Genomic DNA, 19,877 nt, shown 5'->3' with positions numbered 1-19,877 from the left:
ACACAAGGTTTCGTCAATTAAACGCACGCGAAAACAGGCAGTAGGGCGCCGCCATTTTGTGATAATCCAATCACTTGCCGCATTGCCCATGCTGACCTGCTTTTGCGGCACTAAATCATATCCCCCGCCCCTGAGCCTGACATTATCAAAACATTCATATTCCCCGCCTCTCTCCGTAACGTTTCTGTGCTGCGTAGGCAAACGCGCCTAGTCGTCTTCTACGCGACTTCACACAGAACCCAGAAACCAACACGGATCAGCTCACAACACAGCGCGCCACAATTCGGAATATAAAACAACTGTACTTTAAAATCAAACAGCAACACGGTAAATTTGGTAAAGTACATTTATTTGACATTAAATGTTTATAGAATATTCAGCAATTGCCATATGAACTCCGAAAGTCATTTCTTTTCTTTTATCTCTATCCGCAAATCCGTAAAAGTTTATCGTGAGTCACGCGCTGTTCCTTTATGGTACACAGGGTGTTGGTTTTCGTTCAAAGATGCACTTTTGTCGCACGTTGAACCGCAAGGCTGTTCCATCAAGTAGGCACTAGGCCAGCGTAAAGGTTGATATGTTGCTTCTAGCCACTAGTACCGCGTAAGGGCATATGGGCCCCTGGCGATCGTCCCATAAGATCATCAGGATTGTGCAGTTCTTTACATTAAGCTGCAGCTGGCGGTTTAAAAACCATCTGCCGGTGTCTGAAACTGGTGGTAGTGGCAAAAGGGAAGGATATACCTGTTTTGAAAACATAAAATTTATAATTAGTCTCGCCAGCCGATCTTTATTAATATTATTCATTTTATTTATTACGGCCGAGCTGAAACGATTTGCTTTCAAGGAGAGTGCAATGGAGTATGTTCGGCTCTAAAATCAATGCAAAAACTAACCAAATAAATTGAGGTTAGTACACAATGAGAAACGACTTTTTGTCTACATGCGTGTGGAATGTGGACCTGCATCCCCATGTGCCCGCTACAAGGATGATCCCACAAACCTTTTCAAAGATCTTCATTCATTCATTTATTCATGCATCCATTCATTAATTCTTCATTCCGGTATAAAAGCGTTACTTACATTATATTTGCAATTTCCATATTGTGTCTGCGTAATGCAGTCTGTAAATCCCACTGTGCTCTTGACAACGATTTTTCGTATACTGAACTAACATGAAACTCGGTCTAGTTTCAGAATGTTCTGCCTTATCGTCTTACGTTATTGCATCCCCCAGCCCCCCTTCAAATGAAGTTCTTTCGGAATGGTCCCTGTCTCTCGGTCAAAAAACAATAGAACCTTATACTGCCAGTGCGAGTTGTGGGCCTCTTAGGGCGCGAGCTGAAGATCAAAGCCGCTGACCTTCACTAGAAATGAGCATACATCCTTTCTTTGCAACATCCCGTAGTAAAGCCATCTGTGAGAACTTGACTTTTCTAATCCATCTATGTAGTGCGCCTCAATGTGCAAATGCGAACTGGCTTGTCTCCCATCTGCAACGGCTCGCTTGGCGCGTTCTAAGGCCCCCAATTTTGTCCTCGTTGTCTGCGAGCTTTGAAGCCCCAAAGAACCATAACTATTGAGACTTAATTTTTTGGGGAAGGTCAGGGAAAGTATAAAGTACCCGAGGAGTTGAGTTGAAAGTGAGATTTATTGTTTGTTTTATTATTTGCAATACGCAAGCCTCCCCTCGGTTAACAGTGCCCAGCATTTAGAAAATTAGTTCCATCAACAAAAATATATACATACACATATAGACAAGGTCAGAAATATGAGGTGAATAGAGAATTCAAAGATGACACCCAGGTTGTTCGGCACCCAGGAAGGTGAAGGTAGGGGGTTAGCGTACTTTGTATGCGCACTGTACAATAACATTTATTTACAAAAAGACAATCGTATTACAATTATTTAAACCGGGATTTGTACTTCACAACCAGCTCTCCTTTGGGTGGACATGGCACAGTGGCAATGTTGGGTGGCAATGGATCAAAAGTCCGTATCTGTGCTTCTCTAATACAGCAACAATAAGGCTTTTGACAAATAGACTGGTTTGATCACCCATTGTTTACCCATTGTTTACTTCTTTTTGAAAAGGCCTTAGTGTAGCGAGGCATCCTTACATTACCCATAGTCCTAGATTTTTCACGGCCGAGATTCTCATTATGGGCCAAGACCGCTAGTAGAGTCCTATGTCTCATGCCCTGTATGCTGAAATGCAAGCGCTTTGGCCTGTACTTTAGGCACATATTGTGGAACACCTCCAAACCTCCTGTGTGACAGAATTCTGTCAGTCCCCTCAAATCTCTTGATAGAGTTTTATCGAAAACAATCTTCTCAATAGCTTTGTGGGTCGGTGAAGATGGATTCAACCACTTCTTCCGTGCCTCCACTGGGGACAAAGGGCCATGTTCACATTGGTGGAAATGTAGGTTTTCTGACCAGCGGTGCACGTTGGTGCATCAGTGACCACCATTTTTTCAAGTAGTATTTCCACTGACCCTTCACAAGTTTTGGAGCTCCACCAAAGATGGTTGCTGATAGACTGGGACCACTCTGAAATGCTTTCCAAACCTTTTTTTTTTCCCTGCAGCCGAGATTTTCTTATTGATTTTAGCAAGATGCCATACGTCAAATTGATGTTTAATATGTGGGAACGGCTCTCTCATTGTCGTGGCAATTGAAACGTGTCTGTCCGTGGCTATGAGGTCGATGTGCATTCCCCTCAATTGCAGATATTCCACTGATTTTATAAATCCTAGTTTCTCCATGGCCACTGAGGATGTACATTGTGTTACCTGCACGACCACCGAACTCACAATTTTCCTACTATCCATGTCCTGAAAGTGGTAGGTGCAATACTTGGCAGAAAATCCAGGGCTGTCGCACTGTCCATCGCCGGCTAGCCTGAATCGTTTGCCTTCAAATGTACTTGCTAGAGACAATTGTTCAATTTTCCAAGCATCACTAATGGCCGGAAACAGATAATCATGTTGGTATTTGTAGTACTGCGTTTCTGAAATGATATGGAGTCCCACAAACTGAAAGAAAGACTTTAACTTTCTAAAAATGGAGCCACTAAAAAGTGATGCAGCTGCACACAGTAGATTGCCTGCTGGCAGTTTCCCCAGCATTGGTTGTGCAGACCATGAGAATGTATGATGTAATCTACAGGGGCATTTATTGTGACGTTACTGCCTTGTTTTTGACGAGTCACATGAATCAATGGCTTCCCACATACTTTCCCTCTGACGGAATGCCCACATTTCAGCATACTTATAGTATCCATCAAACAACTGTTGAATACTATGTATTTGCCCTCGTTCATTAGACTGTCATCCTGCGTCAAACAAAGTTGTTTCGGCCTGTGATGTTGAGGACATTTCACCACATTTTAAAGAAATATCGCTGCTATCAAGTTCTGATGCGTCGGTGAATGCTGCTGCTGGTTCATTCTGTCATTTCAACATCTGCTACTTCAACATTGATGGGAGAACACAACAATGTCGACAGCTTTTTTGGTGGCAATTTTTTGGCGGGTTTAGATTGTGTAAATTGATCTGCGACTACTTCAGAGCTATCTTCAAAACATCAAGTATCATGTTGCTGTGGTGGTGTGGTCGTACTGTAGTAATGGTCCTTTACAACTTTACTGGATTCTCCGGACACATTCATTTAATTTTCTGTACATTTGACATGAGCATCCCGAGTCTCAACATGCCGCGTCTGAATTAATAGTTCCTCCATAGTGTAAATGGTCTGGCAAGCAACATCTCTCATTCGCTTCACTGTCTGTGTATGTATAGTTTGTAGACCCACGGGTAACTAGAGGACAGATTGGAAAAGGGATGTTCAGTTTAAACACAAGATAAAGTATAGTACAATTGACTTGAAAAACATAAAATAGTCCCCAGCACAAAAACATTTCTAAAGTTATGAACTGTTTGTAACTAACCTTATTTTTGTTTCTTTGCAACTTTTTTGACTCGACCTTCAACATCTGCACGCTGTTGCTCCGATACGTATCCGCATGTCTCCCCTCCCTCTTGCGCTGCAACGACTATATTTTCTGTATCCGCATAGACGGCACGGAATGAGGCTCCATCGACTCCCTGAAACATAGTATTTTCATTACTGTGTATCAAAATATTGTTAGTATAAAATACACGTGAGGACGAACACACGTACATCTCAATAGCCAAACACGATTTAAACATTGTGTGGAACAATCAAATGACAAGTATTCGAGCTATGATGACCTAGTTCAATGGAGCTGTCAGTATCCATACATCTGGCTCTGCATGGACTGCCACAAATGATTGTATTGAAGAGGTGGCATCAGCAACACCCTGAAACACAGTACTTGCGTTCGTATGGTTTTCAATATTGTAAACATAACACATACTTGGGGTCGACGGCACAGGTACATATAAAGAGATAACCACAAATGTTGCATTGTCTAAAAGAATCAAGGAATATTTAAATATGATCAGATTTAATCGACTTATTTCTCCGATTTCTTTACATCTGCATCATCTAAATGGGATCTTGTGATTGTAGTGGAAGCTCCATCGTCTCCCTGAAACACAGTACTTGCGTTAATAGGGAAGAAAGTATAGCAAATGGAATCACGTTATATGATCACGCTTGATGGAGCTGTCAGTATCCATACCTCGTGCTGCTGAAGCATATCTAGGGCTGTTGTCAATGTGGTGCGCACTTCCGAAAGCTGTTGCGCCGATTCGTATCTGCATGGTCCCGCTTCCACCGGAATTACTTGAATGTCAGGCTCTGCAACAAGTGCGTGGGTTGACGATTCAACAACTGCCTGAAACATAGTATTTGCATTAGTAAGGATTATAATATTGAAAACACAACACACGCTTGCGGTCGACCGCACAAGTACATATCAACGGCTAACCATGAAAGAAACATGGTGTAGAACAATCAAACGACAAGTGTTCCAGTCCTGATGATCACGGTCGATTGAGCTGTCAGTATCCATACCTCGTGCTGCTGAAGAACATCTAGGGCTGTTGTCAATGTGGTGGACGCTTCAGCATCTCCCTGAAAGACAGTACTTGCATTAGTATGGATAACACTAATTATAACTGAAAACAAACACCAGGGGACGACAACTAAGGTGTATATCAATTGGAAAGCACTAACCAAACAATTGGTAAAATATTCACACGATACATACAAACTCTTACTTGACATGCATAAAACAAGTCTGTAGCGGAATAGCCAAGTATTATTACCTGATACGCGCTAGAAGTGGTTGATAACTGCGAGCACGTGATGGAAGTAGAATGTTTTTGCTTCAGATTCAAGGGATAGTCAAGAAGTTGTAAAGGTAAATTGTTTGATAATGAAAAGCCAACTTTTAAAATTGCCATGTAAGGCGACAGAATACTTGAGTAATGCGCAATATAGCACAGTTCCCTGTGCCCATATATAGATTTCTGTTTGTGGGTTATGAAATCTAAAAATAATATATTGATAAATGTCATTATTCAAAAAGCTATACATTCATATCAATGTCGAAAGTATTACCAATTGGAAACAACACCTAAAATATCAATGAATCCATTCGGCTACCTACACACTACTGCAAGGCCTAAAGCTAAAAACGGACACTTGACTCACCAGTGCCGGATTGTGGACGAATAGAGTGGGAATAGCATTTGCGAGCAATTTTCGTGTCTATCGCCGTTTATTCTTCTTTGTTACCCAAGATGTGGTGTACATGTTCGAGGGAAAGTGCCGGCTGCAGATGCGTTATCGATCACCCCTCTTGTCCTGTAAGACTTGTTAAACTCTACTTTCCAGCTCATCCAGTGGATCTCCGCAATGTCTGATCCATTCTCTTATTCGATCAACAGTTTTCGGGAATACATGCATTGTAGTGCCTTCAGATTTAGCATGGGTCTTCGAAGGGCAACCGCTAACAAAGGCAACAGGCAGGCATTGTTGAAAATTCTGAAAAGTAAATATCAAGATTATTATAAAACCTTGATGAATAAAAATGTCATAAAGTAAATGAAACGTACCATGCTCAATGCAAGGTTTGTTTTGGTTGCCGGAACTATACCAGTTCATCATGTGCGGCTTAGTATTTGCATAAATTACAGAAATGTTTTAAATTATGTGACTAAACTCTGAACATGTTACTCGTCCCTTGGATGTTCTGTCTTGCACGAAAAGGAACCATGCTTACATTATAGACTGGACCCCCGAAGGATGCAATTCGATGACAATTGACACAGATGAAAATAAATAGATCTATTGATAGCATAACAATTGAAACTCAAGTCAATAGCAATGAGACCAATGACCATAGCTCTATTGGGTACTCTAATCGCAAATGCATAGAAATGTAAAAATGACCGAAATATGACTAGGATACATGGCCTTACCTTGACCAACAAACAGTTGGATTCAGCAGGCCGAGCAGTATGTTGCAGGAGAACAGGTAGATGGCCACAGGTAGCACACTGACGAGTTTGCTCGAAGCGGTCACAGATAGCACGACGACAAGCAGATTAGCATAGATCTCAGTGCTTCTCAGGTAGAAGGTTCAGGAGTTGACTTGCAAAGCACAAAGATGTTCTCATGAGACATCAAGTGGTTTATAAAGTATTAGAAACGGGTGTGTTTGTGAATGAATGACGTGCATATGTCGTGGTATTATGTGGTTTGCAGGGGGGCGGCCTGCCTCAGGGGAGGGCTGCTGGAGACACGGGGTCTGAGGAGGCCATGTGAGCGATGGCCCCTGGGCGTGGGATACCTTTTGAAGTGTACATGCTGTTTGGCACCTTGGCCGTTTGCACCCGTGACAGCCCCCCATGCCAACGCTCATCCCCGGGTGCGAACCGCCTTTGATAGAGGGGATGGATGGATGGATGGATGGATGGATGGATGGATGGATGGATGGATGGATGGGCCTGGGGCGTGCAGGCAAGTGTGTGGGAGCGAGGGGCCATTAGGCCCCTCTCATCCTTTACTTCTCAGTAGAAACTCGTACCAAGCGCCTCCAGTAGTGGGTTCGCCCCTTGCCCTTATGTGATGTTAACTTTGGATGACATTTGCGTAGATGGGAACACTGAGCAGGAGACGGGGCATCCATTTTTGTACCCCCTTTCCACTCCATCTTGGTGACCAGGCTTCACTGCGATAGTACAGCGTGCAGAGCACATGGCCCACACCCTCGTTCCCACTCTGACTGGAAAACTCCAGAGGTATTTGCAAAAGCTAATTAATGTAACACATCACTCTTCCTCTGAGATCACGGTCCTGCATGTGAACCAGCCTGAACCAAGCACATAGCTTGTTCATCTCCACAAACGTGTCCTTGTCCACGCACCCTCGCCAGTGGAAACTTACTGCCATTCTGACCCTGTGTCCCTGCAAGGTATTCTCTTCATGTGCCAGACCACTGACCACGCCATGATGCTCACCTAGCAGATCCCCAACTAACATTAGAACCCTACTGCAGTATATCGTTGCCTATCGATAACAAATGCCACAGACCCACACTTCAAACAGTGTATTATAGTGGGCAAGACCCTTGACCTAAGGCCTGTATTATCCAATGTTAATTGATAGTATAGACATGTGTGACTTTTATAGAGACATAACCGACTGAAAGACTTTGAACAAGTGGTGTTTAGTGCATGCATTATTGATAATATATTTTGTTAGCTTAGATAGTACCACCCCGCTTCACAGCGACCTGAACTTCACCCATTCCGAGCACAGATGTCTGACGTCCATCCTTGACTGGAGACACACTTGATTCATTTAAAAAATCGAAACAACCGTTATATGTGGTGTTTTATTTTGTATCTTATTTTGATGATAAAAAAATACAAGACTTTAAACATTGTACAGTTCAGGTTGCAGCACAGCGAGAGAAAATCCCCTGTACTGACCGCTGTCACTCAGGAACATTTCTCTTATGACACGAACGGCACAGGCGGGTATCACTCTTCGAACGCGGTGTCCAAGCCTCCCGTGAAGCCACCATGTAAAGGAACAATAGGCCACCAGCCTGTACCACCTGTGAAAAGGAATGAAACAAACTGTTTTTAAATGACCAAGATAAGTTTAATAAACGTTTGTTGTCAATGACAATTCTCCTAACTAATGGCATTCTGCTCGGACAAATGCTATCTAGACACTGCACACTATTGAACGACTTTCGTGCGTTACAATGATATGTATATGTAATTTTGGATACTTACTCGTTACTCGGATTAAGAGGACGAACAGTTGCGCGAAGTTCGTGCATAAGCACCATCCTTATCCTCAACACGGAACGTGTGAGGCAGGCTGCCCTGAAGTCTGGCAGCTCGGTGATGCATTGCGGTCGTGGTTCGCCTTCCGAAATGTAGGCCACGCATCCCGAGTTTTCGCAGCAGTTCTCCTCCTCGGTTGGCATTAGCTTGCACCGATTGCATGTGCACCAGGTGGAAACACCGTCCATGCGACTAGGTCCAGGCTCTTCAGCTGTTGAATTGTCCTCCCAACTGCCGTCCGAAGACCCATCGTTTTCGCGTGTTTTCCTTTCCAGTAGTTCCTCCTCGGTATACTCGGGCTCGTACATGTAGGGCATTATTGTAGCCATTGTGTGTTCAGAGCACAGAAACAAGTCACAGAATACTCAAAGTAACACAGAGAGGAATGGAATCGAAAATCTGCTGCTGTGTGTTGTGAAACGGTCTGTTTATACTTATTGAGGAAAGAGGCGTCCTGCCATTTCCATGGCGACGCGTCATTAGCTGAAGCGCAGCGAATGTTGACACGAGACGTGCTTTGGTGTTGTGAAATGGGCGGTATGCGTCTGCTGATGACAGGCTCAGGGGCGGGGGATATGATTTAGTGCCGCAAAAGCAGGTCAGCCAGAGCGATGCGGCAAGTGATAGGATTATCACAAAATGGCGGCACCCTACTGCCTGTTTTCGCGTGCGTTTAACGGACGAAAACTCGGGTAAGGTCCAAAAGAAGTTTTTCTAAAATCGAGCGAGGCTTAAAAACACATGGCCGACCCATAGGGGCAATAAAACATTTTGACCAAACCATTCCTTTAAGGTTCGATAAATTATAATTTCAAAATGTAAGGCTTTTGCAAAGGTTATTTAGGTTTGGAATAGTCTTTTTTAGCACTTGGTTAGTAAACTAAATATGGGATGGCAATGCACTGGGAAATTTTACAAATGTATGCTCCAGTTGGGGTAAAATTGTTGAATGATTTCACTCATGTAACATCTACTCCCTACACTTTTTAGATGGTTACATTCTGATTTTTCTTTTTTTTTTTTTTTAATGGTGGTTACTGATTAATGAAAATAGAACTAATCATTAAGTATATATACTTTATTCAACAATTGCCATTAAAAGTGTATTCAAAATCAAATCAATGAGACCACCAGAGGGCACAGGGAAACATGGCTGCCTAAATTACGGCTCCTGCCTCCTCTGGCATAAAAGTGGGGATACTGTGCTGACCCAAGTCATCCTGGCACCTTTAATGGTCCTGAAAGTGCAGCCTGGGCTGAGAGAGAGCGGAGGGCAGCTGCAGGGGCCATTTCCCTGCAAACGCAGTGTACCGAGGTTCAACAGTAATTTGTAGGACCCCAGGTCAGCTAGCGGCACACCCTGTGGGTGCTCAAAGGACAGCGAGCACTAATCCTGATGCGGGAAAGGGCAGTGGTATACATCCAGTGGAGTGAGGAGCACAGAGCAACTGTGACCCGGACCCCAAGGCACAGCAGCTCGGGGCAAAGTCTTGACAGGGAACACTGAGATCATTGAGGAGTAGGTATTGTCGGGTGGCAACCCTTTTGGCTGCGATAGGGCATGCATTGAAGGACCAAGGTGATGGAGCCAAGAACCATGCACACAGGAAGGCCTGGTGGAGCTACGTGGGAGATGCCAGAGTGGAGGCTGTTGGCGGGGGTGGATGTGTGGAACTTTACCAGAAAGGCCACCTGGAGGGAGTGTCTTATAAGGGAGGGGGGGAGGGGCATGTAAAAAGAGGGAACGGGGACTGCGGGAGGAGGCGCTTAGAGCTGAAATCTCCGAAGGGGAATTGTGGATGCATGCAGAGGGGCAGTACGAGGAGGAGGTATTTGAGGGAATACAAAAGAAGAGGGCGTAATTGACAGCGCTCCTTGTTTGCTGCAATGCTTAGAGCACAGAGGGCTTAGAGGTGAGTCATAGTGCTGAAGGATGAGAGGAGTGCGGGGGGCAGTCTGCCATGAACGCACCAGAGGAGATGGCGGAAAGTTTTGTGCAATATCATAGGGCTTGTATAAGGAATGTGTAGGGGCAGGTACTGATTGAGGTATATATCCGGGGCGTGGAAATGGAGGGGCTCCCTGGCGGTGAGGTCGAATTCTTAGAGACCGCAGAAAAAGTGCTGTTTGCAATGAAGCGGCTCCCCAGCGGGCAAGGACGGATACACAACTGGTTTTTATAAAATGTTCCTGGGACTCTTTCTAAGCACATGGCCAAGTTGTATAATCATATACTAGAGACTGGGACTGTCTCGGCATCCTTTAGTAATGCTTTCACAGCAGTGATACCCAAGGAAGGGAGGGATCCAACTTGTTGCCCTTCCTACCGTCCAATATCATTGCTCAATGTGAACAAAAAAAATATTTACTCGCATATTGGCCTCCGGCATGAAGGGCATGATGCCCCTGCTGATATACAAGTTGGCTTTGAGGGATGGCAAGATACAGATGTCATAAGGAAAATATTCAATCTCATGTACCATGTTTCTGCAGAATTGGAAGGTCATCCATTACTTGGCCTTGATGCTGAAAAGGCATTGGACCATGTCGAGTGGGGGTTCCTATTTGCAGTACTCCACAAGATAGGGTTTGGGGAAAAAATGCATGCGCAAAAGGCATCATTTATGCTCCACTGAATGCGCGGGAGGTTGTCAATGGAATGCCATCCCGGGCCTTTCGTCTCAGTAGTGGTATGAGTCAGGGATGCCCTCTATCACCCCGACTCTTTTCTTTATCCATAGAGCCGCTCGGCATAAAGATGAGACTGGATAAGCAGATAACTGGCATCAGAGTATGGGAGGCGGAATATAGGCTCAGTTTCTATGCCGAAGATATTCTCTGCCACCTTTCCAACATGGCCCCCTTATCTGGGGGGGGGGGTTCTCCGGTTGTTGGGCGAGTACAGACAGGTATTGGGATTCAATTTTAATATGGATAAATTGTTTTTTTTTCCCATAGGCTGAGAGGCGCAGTATATGGGGGAAGATTGGAGTGACCTCGGTATACCAAATTAGCAGAATAGTATGAAGCACTTGGGAATACGGATACCTAAAGACCTAAATGACCTGTATGTGATCAACTACTCCCATTGCTGCGTACGCTCTTTGGGGTCATGGTGAAGTGGTCAAGGCTCACTGTCATGGATGGGTAGGCTAAATTCAGACAAGATTACGTTCCTGCCCAGAGTGTTCTACTTATACGAGGCGCTGCCTGTTGTGATGCTTTACGCACCGTTTACCGAGATTAAGTGCTGGCTTGATACATTTATATGCAGGGACAAAAGCATTGGGTGCCCTACAGGGTGCTAATACATCCAGATGGGAGCGGTGGGGGATACCATACATGCACTTATATTATAGGGCGCCACAATTTAGGACGTTGGTCCCACACTGGAGTAGGTATGCAGAAGCAGTGCGTGCTTATAGAGAACAGTCTGTTGAAGCTGGTTATGCTGAGAGAATGGCTATGCGTGCCCCCAAAGGAAAGTACACGGACAGTGTATGGGCATTGAGTCCTTGGCCCATTGTGGAGGACTAAAAGGTAACTGGCTGGAGTCACGACATGGCTGTCACCACTGAGCCATATATGGGCACCCCTGATACGGGACTATATCATGGATCATGGTGGGTTTCAAGATTGGTTTGAGGCAGGGCTGGAAACGGTGGGGCAGGTGGTGAAGTGAAGGTGTTTGTGGGCCTGTCTGTGCTGGAGGAGGGTCTGGGAATAAGGAATCTATCAATGTTTAAAGGTTTAGGTCTACTTGGTCGAAAATATTTGACCTTTTCACATTTGAACACATTTTCTTTGGGAGTTTTTTGGTTTAAAAAAATTCCCTTACCCCCACCCCATATGTGTTTAATATAATTTGATCAAATTTCTACCAAGGAAAAGGTCAAAGAAATTCAGTCAAAAGTAAACAGTGAAATGTTTATCAAACAAGTAGGCTAACACTTGTTTAAATACCTGCACCTCAAAGGTTCATTGTCGCTGGAATGGAAGGAGGCCTTACATAGTGAGTTGATGGCCACTGAGGTGATATTGAGCATGAATGTCTCCATGAAGGGTCTGATCTCCAAATTGTATCCAGCCTTGCTAGCAGCCAGGGGTGGGTGGGGGACATAAAAATGTACAAGAGGAGATGGGAGAAGGATATGTGGGGGAGGGGGTTGAAATGGAATACTGGATAACATTGTGTAAGAATGCACATACAATGTCGATTGCATGCCAATATAAAATGCATGGCATTAAGTTGTTACGTATATGTCAGCGGGACCCTGTAAGGCCATCAATGTATACTGGGATGGACCCCAGATGTTGGTGGGGATGTGGCTAATGGGTGGGCTATTGGCATATGTGGTGGGGCTAAGAAGAGGTGCAAGGTTTTTGGAAGGGAGGTCCTGGTGTGGATAAAGTATCTGGATGGAATAGAAAGTGATCCTGACCCTAGGCTGGTGCTGCTTACTGAAGGTTTTGATGGAGTGGAGGAGGTTGCCAGATATAGGCCACTTTCTCCTGCTTGCTGTGTGCACCTGCCTGGGGGGTGGAAGAGGGCTTTGCTCCCTAGTTGGCGACAATGGTCTGTGAAAGCCCAGGACATATAAGATGGAGTTTCTGACAGGGCTGCTTCACAATCACAGACCAACATTTGAATTGTAGTGGGCGGCCTTCCTTAGCAAATATACCCTTGATCTTGCTCCGCCTGGGACATGGCATATATAAGGTGTGGTTGGTATGGATAAGTGGCACCCCCGAACTGCACTCCTGCCCAGACAGAAGAGTGCGGTCCCCCATTGCCGGGAGAAAGGATACAATACAAAGCCGTTGTGTATTATGTATAGAATTTTAAACCAGCTTCACTTTGCTACCCTGGGAGGAGGAGGTTATGTTGGTTGGTTGGGGGGGGGGGGTGTACTTGTTTGTGTTGAAGTAAAGCAAAACAGGCAGGTTGTTGGAATGTGAAAATATATGCATACTTGTGTTATGTGAAAACTGCTAGTAAAAATAAAACATAATCAATTTAAAATGTTACAATATAAAACTGTCCTATAATGAGCTCAAAACAAAAATGGAAGACGTAATGAACCACATTTTAAAACAAAATTAAGAGTAAATATTTCACTTGCAACAATCCTATGCTGAGCCTTGACCACAGTACTTGATTACTATGATAAAAATAATGTAACTAATAGTTGTTTTTACTTTCAACAGAGAAAATCTTGCCAGCGATATGTACCTCATATCGCAAATGGATAGTGATCAGTATGTGCCAATTTTGACTGTAGCAAACCTTGACCATGTAAAAAAATTAAGTACAGATATGGATTTAATCATTGATGTGCTGAGGGGTAAGTAAGTTCTGTAGCTGTATGATTATTTAAAATGTACTGAACTCTCTCACGTATTTAACATTAGTCATGGACGTTTGCTTTGTTAAGCTAATGTTGCATGCATTTGTTCTGCATGTGTAAGACAAAAGTGTATGGTTTGTATTGGACTGCTATGTGGCATATTTGCTACGAACTGAACACAGAAAAACGTGGTAGGGGGCAATAGTGAGGGGTGTGTGGGTTGGAAGCAGTGTAGCGTTTAAAAGAAAGGGGGAGAAAAGTTAATTTGGGGGCACAAAGGGGCAAGTCAGTTTATCAGTAGTTAGTCTGACATTTTGAATTTTTATTTAAATTGCTAAGCCTCCCCTACTTCTCACCCCTCGGTGTTGAGCCCTTTTTTGACATGTGTATTTCAAGTTGCAACCTTTATCTGAAACTAATTGAAACGTTCAATACACTTCTCCAGCATTGAATCTTTCATGGATTCACATGCTGTGAATATTTCCCGTCAGGCTGGGAAACCCTCAGTAACTTTAACTTTGCGTTTTCCTATGGAAAAGTTTGACACCTTAGTGTCCTATCGGCGTCTTTTCGGTGCTTTAGGCTATACCAATAGGACGTCTGTTATAAATAGCCCCGCCCATGCAGCTTCACTTCAGATTTCAACTGTCAACTGTTGGGATCACCTCATGTTAGTTCGTGTTATACACTTGCTTTTCGTACTTTGGCCATCATGTCATCTGTGGCACAGAAGAAATCACTGTTTAGGTCTTGTTCAAAATGCGGTCTAAAAAAGGTCTTTGAGGGGGACAGCCATACAGATTCTGTGATGTCTGCTGTACCCCAATCATTCTACTGACGCCTGTGAGATCTGTTGTGGATTTTCTCAAACGCTGAAGGACCGCATCTGCCGGCTGATTTGTTGGCTAAACGAGGGCACTTAGCCGGGTTCAGAGGTTTCGTCCTGGGGAGCAAGTCTTCTTTTCCGGCGGAGAAAGGGTTGTCTACGCACCGAAGGGTGGTGTCTGCTGAACTCCCTGCTAAGAAGCAGCGCACGGAGGTGCCAGCGTCGGAGGTGGGAAAGGTAGCAGTGCCTCTGGATTCAGGTCACATCACTCTAAAGGGGCGAGTGGCTCCTCTCTGGCCAAGTCGGCGAGACCTGACAAGTCTAAGGTGTCGAGTGCTAGGCCGAGATGTCTGGGCAGAAGTCCGCAACGGTGGATAGAGAGAAGTCAAAGCCGAGTTGGGAGGGAGGGGAGGGGAGAGGAGGGGAGGGGGCGGGGGGGAGTCGTCCTCGAAGCACTTGTCTGAGGACCATCATTGGCCGTCTGTTAGGCAGAATCCCGTGCAGTGCGCTTAGGGACCACTACACACAATTGAGACTACAGGTGGTGATACAAGTTTTACCTTTGGTACAAGCCTGTACTACTATGTCATAGTGTTAGCAGTGGCGAAGCAGCCAGGCTTATCTCAAGAGTATATGAGCAGTAGCAGAGATTACACAAAGGGACCACAATTACTGTGACTCAAGCAAACACTGACTCAAGGTTTCAGGTAAAAAAATAAGTACATTTATTTTTAAACCATTTGTTATAAACACAACACTTCTATTAAACTTCAATAAAAACCACACGTTAAATATACTACAACTAACCAATTCACTTTGTACAGTAAGTCTCAAGGTAAGTACTCTGTGTTGGAATGGACCAGTATTAGGCACAAAAACATGTTACCGTGAATACGAATGCAATCACTTTGACATTTCGGTCTACTAAACAAACTCGTATCCGTGACATGAAATGCTACCGGGGCAAAAACACACTTAGCACCTGAGATACCCAAAGGGAGTTGGAGGCAAAAATCACAGGCAATATGTTGGTTAGGCAGGCAGAATCAAGAAACGCTGAGAAACAGGAGTTCAAAAGTCAAAGGGCCGGAGCCAGGGTCGAAGACACCGAGGCCAGTTGCCGAAGATCACACAGTCTAACAGTTCACGATTCAACTGAGCCAAAAGTACTTAGATATTGTCAATGTTCAGAGGCAAAAGTTATAAGGAGGAGGGAAGACAAGGTCAAGCCTTGGAAATGAAGAAAAAGGGATTCACCCAGTTTCCTCAACAGAACACAGTACCTTGTTCCAATGGTGCAGCTGGTGCCCTGGCAGTTGTTCCAGTTGGTTTCCCGCAGACCCACAATTCCTGGACCTTTCTCAAGAAGGACGACGTCTGAAGGGGGTCTGCACCACACAGGGATGAGGCTGGCAGCAGCGACACGGAATAAAAGGTGCGCTCCTTAAAAACAGGAGAGGCTCTTCAGGTGGCTATCCGGACCATTACAGCAGTGTGCATCGATTTCGACCACGGAAGAGGATCCTCTGGCTGTAGAAGATGAGCTGGTTATCCCCACCAAGCTCAAGGGAAGAAGACTCCGGACTGGATCTTCTGAGTCGTTGAAGGGAAGATCGCTCAGGACTGCAGCAGGGCTTCACCGGGACGGGGTAGTTGCAGCATCCGTCGTTCTCTCTGCTTCTCTTCGGTTCCTTGTAGTTCCAGTGGCGACTCTGACTTCTTGCCCAAGAGACCTGCCTTTTATGCGAAAAACCCCCATTCACACAGCCCGGCTGTCAATCACTCAGCAGGGGGGTTGTCCAGCCCAGTCAACTACCCTGGTCAATCATGGCAAAGTGCGACTTGGGTTTCCTAGGATATCCTGTGCAGGGGTGACTACACCCCTCCCTCACATTCAGCGCACCTAGACACCCAGGCGCCTTGAGGATGGCTTCTGGGCAGAAGCCCGCCAAAAGACAGTGAACAAAGAAGGCAAACCTAGTTTGCCGTGCAAAGTAAAACACAAGAAGGACTTTAACAAAAAGAAATGGCGAAAGAACCCAACCGGAGCCAAAAGAAAGATGATTTGGTCAAGCGGGTTTATATTCGAGGCTAATATAATAGCCAAGAACAGTACCACGTTTAATATAATCGTGGTAGGAAAGTTTTGGTAAATACCACTGCCACCAGCCAAGTCTAAATGTGAAAAGAGCGAAACAATGCTCTAGGAGGTACAGATAAAAGGATACGAGTTAACCCTTTCCAGTACTCCATGGAAGATGGGGTGTACTGGATCTGTGGCAGATTGACTAAGTAAAGTTAATGATAACTTTACCCTTTTCTGGGGGACAGTAGTTGCCTCAGAAATGGAGTCGAGGAAAGTCTCAAAGACAACCCTGTGCCACGGCACCAAAGGTGCTGTGACGCACATAAAGAAGGGGGCTACTGAAGTGGTGTACTTCAGAGTCCACAATCACAAAAACAGATGGAAACGCATAGCAAAACACTGGTAAGAGTGGGGGAAAAGCTCTCACTCTTACCAAGTGGAAAAAATAAACTCCAGAAGTCCAGCAAAGCTGCTGGAGGACACACTAGGTGAGGGAAATTAGCCATAAATGAGAATTCTCCCTAACAGTGTTCCAGCCGGGACTTGTCAAAACACCATTCCGGCGCTTCATCCAAGCGGTCCGCTTCACTGGAGAAGGCGGGGCCTGTGGAGGCCTTAGTGCCGGCGAGGTTGTTGACTGAGGTTCCGTCCTCGACGGTTGTGGTGTAGTCCTCACTTCGACCTTGATAGTGGTGTCGTCGGCTCAGTCTATGGCCGTGACTGTCACTGGGCCGCAGTTGCTGTCGGCGGCTCAGCTGGAGACTGATAGTGGTTTGTTGCCTACAGGGGATCCGTGGCAGTCTGGGGCTGGCTTTGGGCTGTTGGTCCCGGTGGACATTCTTCAACAGGATCCGCTCCATATTTGTTGTCTTCGGGTCCGGAGGACAAGCATGAGCCAGGTTTCGATCCATCGGCGCTGGATCTGCAGGGGGCAGGTCAGTCTATGTCGAGTGGGGTTGGGGCGCTCCTATTCCCTTTCGTGAATCCACAATCTGCTGTCCATGCAGGTGTTGAGTACGTGCCAGTCATTCTTGGGACAATTGGATGCAAGACTTCCGGTGGCTCCAGTGGTACGTAGTGTGCCTGAAGAGGCCCCTCGACCAAGTCTTCCCCAGGAATTTGAATCCGGTGCGGCGGCATTTGCTGTCACTGGTGGGGTTGGTCCTTCCCCGTAGTCATCCAGAGGAAGGGGAGCTGGTCAATTCGGATATGGAGAGTGGTCCTTGTGACAAGATGTCGACCGTGTCCTTGTCGCCTAGAAGGGATGATGCCTGGGATACGGACTCTGGGGTGGAACCGTCTAGTAGCCCGGCGCAGCCGTCTCTGTTGGGGCTTTTCATGCTATGTGTTAGGGAGAATTCTCATTCTATGCCGAATTTCCCTTACCGATAGAGTCCCCCAGCAGCTTTGCTGGATTTGAAGGGTTTTTATTTTTTTTCCTGGTAAGTGTGAATCTTTTTCCCACTCTTAGGCATATTTGTTGTGTGTTCTAGGCTATTTTATTGTGTTTAATGTCTATGGGGTTTATCTCACCCCATAGGAACCATCTTTATCCACATGTTACACAACACCCTCCGTGCAGTGATACAGGGGTGTCGTAGCGACCCCCAACCATAGACTCTATACCCTGGGACGGACTACTGTCTCCCAGGGCATGTAAATTCCCCATTGACTTGACTAGTCAATCTTGATGAACAAAACCAGTACAACCCATCTTACTATGGAGTTTCTGACAAGGGTTAATAGTCTTTCCCTTATGTTAATTTTCGAGAGGGTACCGTACAGTCCCTCTCAAGTTTCTGGCTGGTGGCAGTGGTTACTACGAAAAATATTCGACCGTGAGTATTCCCTATGGGATTTTCCCATTGTTCGAGGCTACCACATTTACTGACAGCCTCTAACATACCACCGGTTTATTATTTTTTTTAAACATGTTTATTTTAAACAGGCAGGGTATGGCAATACAAAGCTTAATCACTTGCGACATGTAGCATACAGTAATACCATTTGACGCTCCTCCCACCCCACCCTTCGGTCTCAAGTTCCTTCACGTCCCCGTAGGGGATCTCCATCCTGAATAGTTCTCCTGGCCAGTTTGGGCTTGAAAGTCAGGGCTGGGAACCTTTGGTCAAACTCCAATGCCGGGCCCCAGATGTTGCGAAAGCGATGCAAAGTGCCTGCCCCGGCAGCCGTCACCTTCTCGGCGATCAGGATGTCCCAGACTTTCATCCACCAGAAAGTCATGAGGGCCTTCCATCGTTTTCCAGGTGCAGGCTATTACGTTCCTGCCCGCAAGTAGGCATTGCGATAATAGTTTGGCCAGACCTTGGGTAGATCCCAGGGATCGGTGCTCCAAGGAGGATGGGTTCGGGGGCCAAGGAAGTCGCACCTGAGTGATGTCCGCTATCGTCGCCAGGCATTGTTTCCAAAAGGCTTGAGCCTTGGGGCAGGACCACCACATGTGGAAGAATGAGCCTATTTGGCCGCATTGCCTCCAGCATTGAGGGTTGATCGTGGAGTTTTAGGGGAGGGTAGTACCACCGGAGAAGGATCTTGTAGGAGCACTCTCTATTCGTGATGCATGATGAGGTGTGAGCCCGGGACCCGATGTCAACCCACTGTTGGTCTTCAATCGGATGGCCCAGGTCCGCCTCCCATAGGGCCATATACCGGGTCTTGGAGGTTAGGAAGTCCGTTTGAAGGCGTTTGTATAAAGTGGAGATTCTTCCTCGGGCGGGAGCTCATTAACGGTCAATTGGATGGCTGTGTGGGGACGAGTAGCCACCTGGCGAGTCTGTGGGTGGGTGCACCAATGGCGTAGCTGGGTATATGTGAATCTATCTTGTTCCTGGATCCTAAAGAGTTCTTTGCATCGCTCAAAGGTGCCGGGTTGGCCCCCTTCAAAAAGTTGACCCAGGGTCTCTAGGCCTCCTGCAATCCAAGCCTTAAAATTCCGGGGAGACGGACCAGGAGAGAAGGTCGGGGTTCATAAACACTGGGGAGAGGGGGCTGATCCCCGTTGGGATCCTCTTCTGTTTCAACGCCTTGTCCCACACCGAAATGGTGTGTTTGGTGGATGTTGGAAGATTCCGCCGCTGTCGCCGTTCCGGAGGGGGCACATGTGGGAGGAAGCGTAGCGGGAGGGGTAACTGCGCTTGTTCGAGGTCCACCCATCTAGGGCGGTTGGTGAGGACTTGCCATGATTGAGACAGCTGAGCCGCCATTTGGTATTTCTGCAAGTCAGGGACCCCGAGCCCACCCAGTTTTGCGTTGCCCAGCATCGTGGATTTAGGGATCCTGGGCTTTTTCCCCCTCCAAAT

At 45.9% G+C, this 19,877-nt stretch overlaps 1 protein-coding gene across 6 annotated transcripts in view; it reads left to right on the top strand.

Annotated features, from left to right (window-relative positions):
• The window catches only part of LARP4B (La ribonucleoprotein 4B), a 2,592,412-nt gene that overhangs the window by 860,812 nt on the left and 1,711,723 nt on the right, over positions 1-19,877 (top strand). For all 6 annotated transcript variants that reach the window (XR_011303320.1, XM_069648004.1, XM_069648003.1 and 3 more), the window contains one exon: positions 13,506-13,642. Coding sequence is in view for 5 of the 6 variants with exons in the window: in XM_069648004.1 (XP_069504105.1) it covers positions 13,506-13,642 (137 nt within the window). In the remaining variant the exon portion in view is untranslated. The remainder of the gene's footprint in view (positions 1-13,505; positions 13,643-19,877) is intronic.

This window comes from Ambystoma mexicanum, chromosome 2q (genome assembly GCF_040938575.1).
Source record: "Ambystoma mexicanum isolate Mex_15411 chromosome 2q, UKY_AmexF1_1, whole genome shotgun sequence".
Lineage (NCBI taxonomy): Eukaryota > Metazoa > Chordata > Amphibia > Caudata > Ambystomatidae > Ambystoma > Ambystoma mexicanum.
Note: the sequence above shows the minus strand (reverse complement) of the source record. Positions and strands in the feature narration are given on the sequence as shown.